Raw genomic sequence first — 9794 nt, 5'->3', positions numbered from 1 at the left:
AGTATAATATATATTTTATTTTAAAAACGTGGGCGAAAAAAAAAAGTATTCTCGAAAGAATTTGAATGGAAGAGCAATGGCCCACAGCTCGAGAATAATGCTTTTCCAAATTGGATGAAAATCCTTTTTTTCCTCGAAAGCAAAGCATCTCGTGGATTAAGACAACTAACGTTAATCATAATATTATCACATAATACAAACTCTGTGTATACCGATTCGGATTCGGTTCCATTATATTCGAATTTGATTATTTCAGTTATAACAAAATTATAAACATTCAAATATTATATCTATTTAGATTGGTTCTATTCAATTCGGTTTCAATAAAAAAAATATTTTAAAAAGAAATTATCGATTTTTTTTATTTTTTTATTTGAATAGTTCGATTTTGGATTTAAAAAAATAGAATTATTCGGTTCGAATTACGTTTAAATATAATTATATCTTATTTTATTATTGGATTAATAATCGGCACCCCCTGAATTGAAGTCGCCTTTGGCGAATTTATTATTTTATTGATATGACACGCGAATAAATCCAAAAGAACCAATTTCATTACATAAAAAAAAATAACAAGCGAGATATTTTCATTTAAAAAAAATAAGAAGCTGCCACATATAAATCTATAATCAATTGTTCATGAGATTTCATTTTCCCGAGTATACTTAGGCCCGTGCATTTTACTTTGCTGTTGAAAATTGATTTTTGTATTTTATTATTTTGATTTTACAAAAATATATATTATTTATTATTTTTATATTATTTTCGGTGTAAGTAAAATTATATTAACGAAGTATTCGGGTTTAAATAATAAATATTGTTGTATTTATATTATATTTTAACTATTGTTTTTATTATTTTTTATATTGAAGTATAGAGTTATGGGACAAATACATAATTTGGATTGCGATAATCAATTATTTTACATCACAAATATTAATTTGTGAATTCATGTAATCTGTACTCGTACAGCTTCATATCAGAATAATAAAAAATACAAAACCATTTCTCATTAAATTTATGAGATTACATAATTTGACGTATAATATGTACATACAATACTATATTTATGACAATCGTAGTCGCACATATTCATATGGGTGGACCAACTTACAATAATTTTGGAGTTAAATGCTTCTTAAATAGAATGGTCTCACAACAAGTGGCATATCCTCCCAAATAAAATCTTATCCGAATTTTTTTTGTTAGATTTTGTATTTGTTGTTTACATTTCGACGTTATCTTTTCGTTTATATTCTTGAAATGCAATATTTTTTAAACATGTTATGCGACTTTCTTCGTATTTGTCGTGTCTTATTTCCTTTGATATCGCCTATACCGAAATAACTAAATTTTAAGATCTTATCTTAATTATTAAAATTAGATTTATAAAATCCGCATATCGAAGATCTAATTAACTGCGTGAATATTGTAAACATTTTCCGATAGCATAATACACGGAAACGACAAAACTAAACCATGTGATATACGTTAGACAATTTGGTTTACTTAAAAAAAATTAATGCGATGCATCTCGCTTCCAAAATTAGTTTTCTAATGAAGTTTTGGACCGACTACAAAAGGCGAAAAAATAAGAACGATATTAGCATTTATATGTTATACAAAAATTGTAATATTTAAGAAAGAATATAAAAGGAATGATATGTGATATTTGTTGCACCCACAACAACAAGACCTAAAACTAACGTAACCTAACCATGAGCTAGTTAGTGTCGGAACCATATATATATATATATATATATATATATATTATTATTTTTTTCTCGGCCCACGAAAGTTTACTTTTACCTTTAAAATTACAACTAGATTCGGCTAAACAAATAAAAGTCTCGATGAGTGGACAAAAGAAAGGTCTTGATGAAACACATTTTTTGTACTTTGCATCAAAATGTCGCTTTTCTTATATATATATATATATATATATAACTTTTGTTAAGATTAAATATTCTGGATCTTGTTTTCAATTTCTCTAAGTTTATATTTTATTTTATTTTTAGTTATATTTGGTCTGAGTTTAATTTGTTTTTTATTAAAGTTTTTCTATTTGTCTACTTTATATTTTATCCGTTTAATTTAATTTTAGAAATTTATGTAAATTAATTTTCTAATATAAAAAGTTAAGTATAATTATATATTATTTGATTGATTTTAATTTGAATGTAAGATAGGTATTATGATTCTTCAGGAAGCACGATATTAAATCCTATGCCTAACATCGGTATAGGATTTGTTGTCTATTTATCTAAAAACCCAAGTTTTTCATTAAGATGGTGACTCTTGAAATATTATAAGAAAAAGAAATGCATCTGATTCCAACTATTTCTTTTTTGTTTTCTTTTTAAATTTGATCCTTCTTCTCTCTCCTCTAATACCATTTTTACTTAAACATATTTATTTTATTAGAGAGTTTGGAAGGAAAACAGCTGAGATCTGATAGACAACCGTTTCATCATGTTTTGACACGTGTCGTCTCTTTTCACATATCTCTGTATACAATCCATCCCGATCGCTGCGTCACTCTGTCGGACAATTTTAATTGTTTCAATTTTTTATTTCATTTTTCTGAATCTCTGGCTTCTAAAACAGGTATTATTATTATTATTATTATTATTATTATCGTTATTTAGTAGAATATTTGAAAATGACTTGGTTTTATTGGTTACCAAGTCAAATATTTTCTCGATTAATAGTCTGATCTAAAATGTGTTAAATTTTAATTTACAAACCACGAAATTAAGAATTTAAATTTACATATGTAAAAAAAAATCCATGAAGTTAGTTCTCAGGTTGTGACCGATATAAGAGGAGTGTACGGTAGGGGCGAAGCAGGTGATAATTGCTCAAAGAGATGATCTTTTCAACAGGAAAAAAAGGAAAAAGAAAATACTATTTAGAAATTAGATTGGCGCTCGCATGAGACGAGAAGACGTGAAAGTGACGCGCACTCTGAACCGTCCTCCTAATAAATTTTTTTAATTTCTACAAAATTATTATTTTTTAATTTAATTTTGTTATTCATGTTTTTACAAATTGCAATATTGATTTCGGCATATATATAACACTTATATTATTATATTTTCTGCCCATATATTATTTTAATAAATTAAAAACGAAAATCCTACAAAGAACTTTACGTCTCTTTAGCCCAATGGCTCCACGACAGATGCTCCCACTTTATTTAATTCGTCCCCATATTTCTAAACCCACACATGTTTGTATACGCATATACACACCTATACGCATAACGAATACACATGTACATATATCTACACATATATACACCACATGCCTTCCTTTTACTGTATTTTCTTTCTATTACACGTCGACAAATAATTAATAAAGAAACTTTTTAGCGATCGTAGTCCAAAAAATTTATTTAATTAAACAAGTAAAACAATATCTTAAATAAATTCCTTATCGGGTTTCACATAAAATTCCTGTAGATTTATATGCCTTGGTTTTTTTGGCAAATCCATTTCCATATAAATATTTAAAAAATGACATAAAATTCGTCAATAGGGTTTCTATGTCTATGGGCTTTAATTTATTTTATTTTCTAAATGGAGGATATTTTTTATATATTACCGTGCGAGGATGTATGTGGAAATAAATGCATAAATAGGATAGAATAATTATCAATTTATGAAATTCTCTCAGAAGCGATACAAAATATGTACACCGGATGTTTACAATTAGTTTTACACTATTAAATTATATGACTAGGTCGATTTAAGTCGGTTTACCATATATATTTTTTTAATGGATTCAATCATCGTGACAAAACGCATTAGTTGTTTTGTCCATCAACAGTAAAGAATATATATATATATATATATATATGCAAAGGGGTTTGTGGTCGGGAAATCAGATCTATGATGGACGGTTTTCTGTCATTTTTTTTAATTTTATTTATTTATATTCGAAATAAATTTAGTTTTAAAATTTGATATCTAAGTAATTTATTTATTCTATTTAGATACAATTTGATTTAAAAAAAATATTTTTATACATCGAAATCGAAATAATTGTTGATACTTCCGTAGATATTTCGATGTATATCGTCATATATCATACATCTTATATGCATAAATATTTTAATGATAAATACGATGTCAGAAAAGGGGGTAGATACTAATTATTCAATAATATAAATATAAGACTATATTTCACGATTTTTATGTAAATTGAAAATTTATTATTCGATTAAAGTATACAATATAAATAAAAATACAAATCTGTAAGAGTGGGACCTGTGTGCTGCTGATCGTGGGAGTTGCGTACTTTGTTACGCTTTATTGGCTCACGTGATGTGTTGTTGCCGTGCATGTACATGTTATGAGCTTTGACCCATTCTCCATTTTACCTTGTCATTATTTTTATTTATTGCGTTTTCTATTAGCATATTAAATTATTTGAGAGATATACTCCATGACAAATGTGTGTGTGTGTGTGTATATATATATATATATATATAGATGTGTATTGAAATTTGAAATAAATGGTAATGGACTGAGCTCAAAATCATGTTTTCAAAGTCCATCTGGCGAATCGGCACTGCCGAAAGTGTGCTCCACCTCCACTGCGATTTTCTTTATAATAAATATATAAATAAACGAAATAATCAAATTCGGATCGTTTGTCTTTTTTTTCCTGATTATAAATACAACAGGCCACTCATTATGTCATCCACACACTATATATTATACGGATCCGGATACGGTAGATATATTTGTATGAACCCTCGTTCACAACATAAAGTGTAGATTTCCATGTACGTAATCACTTTGTGAATTAAAATGATAAATGGGTGCTCTAAATTGTTTTTATTCCTTATTTTAATTATTTAGGGAATTATTTTATCATAATATTATTACATCAACATATGAAAATATCGCCAAGGTTCCGACTATATATATATTATTCAAGATTTCATAGTTGCGTAGCTGTTTACGAATATATTTTTGTATATTGGTCTTGGGCACAAACTTTAACCAAACAAAACTTTGGGATTATAAAAAAAAATATTTTTGGTGAGAGAGAGAGATGGTCATGTATATAAATGGATGTAAAACCTAATCTTTGAAGCTCCCAACCATAACCCTCCAAACACACATCAACCCGCAAAACCTCATCAAACGTAAACCTTGTCTTTGGAACTGCCCACCTACTCTTTCTTTATAAAATTCCACGAAATTAATTATATCGATCGATTGTATTTTGTTTACATATGATTATCACTATTAATACGATTTTGAATTCCAGTACAAGAAACATAAAATACTATAATTGCAGAGCAATATAGCATGCGAGGATTTATATTTTTTTTTGTATACTTGGGTAGATATATTTATATAAAACAATTATCCAAACAACGGTACCATCACGTAAGATAGTTATTTAGTGTTTTATTTTTTCAAGTTGGATGGAGGTTTTTAAAAATAAAATAATTATATATACGCATATATCTATATATATGAAAGATGTGCTTATATTCATAGTGCTTTCACGTTAAATTCATTAAAGTGTCTGAGAAGGAAACCTTCCTAAAAAAATCGGGTTTGACCAATGAATGTTTCCTTATGAGATTAGTAGTTTTGATCTTTTGGCGATTTGGGATAAGAATTTTTTTTAAAAAAATATTAACCTTTTTTCTATTATTTTCATTTGTCGAGTGGGTCGGAACATTATTAATAGTTATAATTTGTTAGATAGGATTTGCATAAATTCACGTATTTGATTTTTATGATAGGATTTGCATTAAATCTATTATATAGAGAAAAATTATTATATAATAATAGTTATAATTTGTTAGAGGTGCAGATTTTAATAGAAACATATAAAATAATTGAAATATTCCGGAGAGGGCGTAAATGACCGGGCATGTGGAGCTACATCGACTGACCGGACTTCAACTTGGAATTCAAACTGATTAATAATGTCAGAAAACTGGAAAAAGACATCATGATTTTGAAATTAATTTAAAAATTATAAACCCGGAAAAAATAAGGAAGAAAAGGCGAGAGGTCCGTGATGCCCCAAGGATTCGAATTCCCACGCGCCCATGTCTGCGTCGAATCTCACGCGCTCTCTCTATCTCTTTCCCTATAGACTCTACTATAAAAGATCGTGTTCCCTTCTTCCCATTCTGCACCGATATCTCACATTAATTTCGATATTGCCACTGGAAGAAAAAGGTATCGTAAAAAGAAAAGAAAAGAACAAACAGAGCGTAGCTCTAAAGCTATGGACGGTTTGCTGGCTGACGAAGAGAGGCGAGTCCCGGGTGACTCGGCCGAGTTGACCGTTAGGAAGCGAGTTAGAGACGAGTCGAACGAGGCGGACCTTGACTCGCCGGAGGTGAAGCGGTTGAGGGACGACTTACTCGGTGTCCTCGACGACCCGGACCCTGACCCGGCGAGTCAGGATCTCGATTCGGTCATGAAGAGCTTCGAGGACGAGTTGTCCGCAACGACGACGCATCACTCCGGCGGGCCACAGACAGATCTCGGATACCTTCTAGAGGCTTCCGACGACGAGCTTGGCTTGCCTCCTCCTCCGGCGCCGGCGTCGTCTTCGGCGCCGAAGGACGAGGAGACGGATTCCGAGTTAGTACGAGTCTCATCCGATTCGTCTGGGAACGGCGAGTTCTGGGAATTTGAGGACCAGATGACGAGTTACGGCTCGTTCGAACTCGGTGCCGGCGACGGATTCTTGGGGGTAGATGGGTTGTTCGAATATCCAGACGGCTGTTTTGATTCCGGCGAGGTGTTGCCTTGGCGGCCGGAAACTTTGCCGGCGGAGTAAAAAAAAAAGGAAGAGAAATCGAAAGCGTAAAAAAGTAGGATGAGGAAACGACGCCGTATTTTGTAAAGCGTTTTTTTGGCCCCAAATTGGTGTATTTGCCCTATCATTTTAATGATAGATGGGAAATGGGTATGTATGTACTTACTATGTATATCTCTATATGTAAAAGTATTTTAGGATTAGGAAAGATGGTTAGTTTAATTTTTTTTTAATTTAAAAAATCGGTTTGTTATTTCATATTAATATTTGCACAAAAAACTGGTCTGGAGAGGCAAAAGAAGTGTTCATCGTCATAACATGCTGTGATTGATGCACGTTATTTTGCCAAAGCAACTCAATACGGTCGGTGAATCTTGTGATAGTAAAAATATATATATATATATATATATATATATATATATATATATATGGGGAATACCAAATTAATACAAAATAGATTAATTTCGATGTCTTGAAATTTTAGTATTCACATGTGCAAAACAATACAAGTCACAAATAAAAAGCAAACGAAGAGCTTGTAACGTTCGATCTATATGTTTTTTAAAAAGAATAATTTTCTATAACCTGAAATACTATATGAAGGGGTTTTTAGTAATATTCAATTCGAATTGGGCCGAAATGTAATATCATATGGGCCTCTTATTGGGCCATATGGCCCATAAACGATGAGACCCCTGTTCTTTGCTGATGGAAAGCACACTCTGAAACCACGTTTACTATGCCACACCATAGAAACCATATGAATGGATCCTATATGATTTGCAAAGCTGATTCTGATGCACCGATAAGTCGAAAATGATTTGGTTTAGAACGGAAACACAACGGTTTGCTTCGGTTTGTTATATCGGATTCCCAAAAGAACGTCGAAAATCGGGAGTGACAACTATATATGAAACCCTAAGCCAAGTGATTCATGATCACAGAAAAACCCTAAGCTCCATTACATGGAATGAAACGAAGCAGATGAACTTGTTTAGAAGAAAGAAATCAAACTCTCCTTATGCAACCCCCCTGAAAATGGCCAAAAAAACCCTAAAGAACTTTGTGGTGTTAACAAAAGCATGAAACTTTATCGGTACGAAACCGGAGATCTGGCAAAGGTTTTATTACCTGAGAAAAATCGGCATATGGCCAAAAGAATAGGGAGGGATTTTTTTGCCTGCCTTACAGTGTCAGGCTATCGGGGTTTTCCACAATCTTCGCGAAGGTCTGAAGGAATGCAGCCAAGTCAGCGCCGTATATAATCCGGTGATCCGCGGTTACATTCACCTGAAAAAAATATAGTGCCCAGATGGTTTGGTTATATACACTTCACAGTGTATCCAGTTCATCATATGACTAGTTATGTTAGATTTCAAAGCTCATACATTGGCATTTGAAACTTAATAGTTAACACCCACCCAATCAGTGTTATTTTAGGTGTGTTTTAAAGAGGGGTTTTCCTTAGCCCAACACGAAACAGCCTACAAGTAAATGTTAAGGATATGGAAAATACTACTCGAAAACAGATGAGACTGGCCCTTTAGGTCTAACTCTCTCAATGGATTAAGACCTAAAATCGATGCTATTCTTTACAGCCAATATACTATTGAAGAGGGCCACATAGACGTCGGATTTGAGCCATTTAGGGGATGATCCAACATCAGTTGCAAACGCCAATTGAGACTAGTTTTTCATCAAATGGGTTCTCCAGCCTATGACTTTCTTGGGCTTAGCCTAATCCTTTGAAAACATTTTTAAGCTCTGTCTATTTTCCAGACTGAACAACCGGCATCCTAAACTTGTTCTTATAAAGGACCAACCCAGCTCGTATCCCCATCTAGTGGGGGTGTTGGGGAAGGGAATATACTAGGCTACCTTACCCCTACATTTTTATGTACAGAGGTGGATTCGAACCCGCGACCTAAACTTGTTCTTATAAGTTAAAAAAAAAACAGTTTCGAACTTACCAGCATTTTGTTTTTCACGCTGAAGAACCCATCAGAGTCAGCAATTACAGTCGGCTTTGAGGCCCCAACAGCCATGATGGCACCCTAAAATTGGATATGGTGTAAGAAAATTGTTTTGGTGTTCCTAATAGTTGAATGAAACTAAACAGACTACTCAAATTCGACATACCTGGCCCGGGGGAAGAATAGCATCGAACCTATCCACTCCAAACATGCCAAGATTGGATAAAGTGAAAGTCCCTGCATTTGAATACAAACAAGGCCTCAATCTGTGAAGTTCAGCACTGTCATTTCACATCATTCGGACACCATTGTATGCAAAAACGAGGTGTAGAAAGCATTTGAACAATAACAGAGAAGTACCGGAGTTGTATTCATGTGGTTGCAGTTGCTTAGACCTAGCTTTGCCCACAAGCTCCTTCCATTTTTGGGATAACAAGTATAAATCCAACTAGAACAAGAAAAGATGACCGCTTTCAGTTAAACCGAGTGGACAAAAGCTAACACTATCGTATAACAATTACAATCCATGTCTTCATTGCATTGATTACCTTATCAGCATCCTGAAGAACAGGCGTGATCAACCCACCATTGATAGCCACAGCCACTGCAATGTTTATGTTACTATTGTAAGTAAAGCTCTTCCCATCTTTGCAGGTCGCATTCACCACAGGATGCTGAGCAAGAGCCATGGCCGCAGCCTTGGCCAAAAGCGCAGTCATTGTCACACCCTTTGGCTTCACCTGTAAAAAAAACCCAGAAGCAGCAATCAAAATGCAACGTTAACATCGAAGCTCAATTTGAACACAATATCAATCAATGTACATTTCCATAAACTTACCTTCTCGTATAGAGCATCGAGTGCATCGGTGGCCACGGGATAACCCACGCGGAATGTGGGAACGGAGAGACTCTCCACCATGTTCTTGGACACTGCAGCTTGCATCGTTGTGAAGGGAACCACGCTGGAATCAGGCAATGGAGGCGGCAAGTTACTGGCGGAGGCTTTCGCCGGCGCCG

General features: G+C 33.2%; 2 protein-coding genes across 2 annotated transcripts in view; one reads left to right on the top strand and one right to left on the bottom strand.

Moving 5' to 3' along the window:
• The first annotated feature begins 6142 nt into the window (after positions 1-6142).
• On the top strand, positions 6143-7109 carry LOC104805252. Its single transcript, XM_010529751.2, has one exon. It carries the CDS (start codon positions 6265-6267, stop codon positions 6823-6825), a length of 561 nt encoding a protein of 186 aa, XP_010528053.1. The 5' UTR covers positions 6143-6264; the 3' UTR covers positions 6826-7109.
• A 501-nt stretch (positions 7110-7610) lies between these two features.
• Positions 7611-9794, bottom strand: part of LOC104805952 (dihydrolipoyllysine-residue acetyltransferase component 4 of pyruvate dehydrogenase complex, chloroplastic-like) — a 3446-nt gene continuing 1262 nt past the window's right edge. Inside the window, exons 3-8 of the mRNA XM_010530672.1 lie at positions 9616-9792; positions 9326-9517; positions 9138-9225; positions 8944-9014; positions 8775-8858; positions 7611-8094 (exon numbers count right to left, since the gene is read on the bottom strand). Coding sequence (XP_010528974.1) covers positions 7990-8094; positions 8775-8858; positions 8944-9014; positions 9138-9225; positions 9326-9517; positions 9616-9792 — 717 coding nt within the window. The 3' untranslated portion in view covers positions 7611-7989. The remainder of the gene's footprint in view (positions 8095-8774; positions 8859-8943; positions 9015-9137; positions 9226-9325; positions 9518-9615; positions 9793-9794) is intronic.

This window comes from Tarenaya hassleriana, unplaced genomic scaffold, assembly GCF_000463585.1.
Source record: "Tarenaya hassleriana unplaced genomic scaffold, ASM46358v1 Cleome11, whole genome shotgun sequence".
NCBI classification, from domain to species: domain Eukaryota; kingdom Viridiplantae; phylum Streptophyta; class Magnoliopsida; order Brassicales; family Cleomaceae; genus Tarenaya; species Tarenaya hassleriana.
Note: the sequence above shows the minus strand (reverse complement) of the source record. Positions and strands in the feature narration are given on the sequence as shown.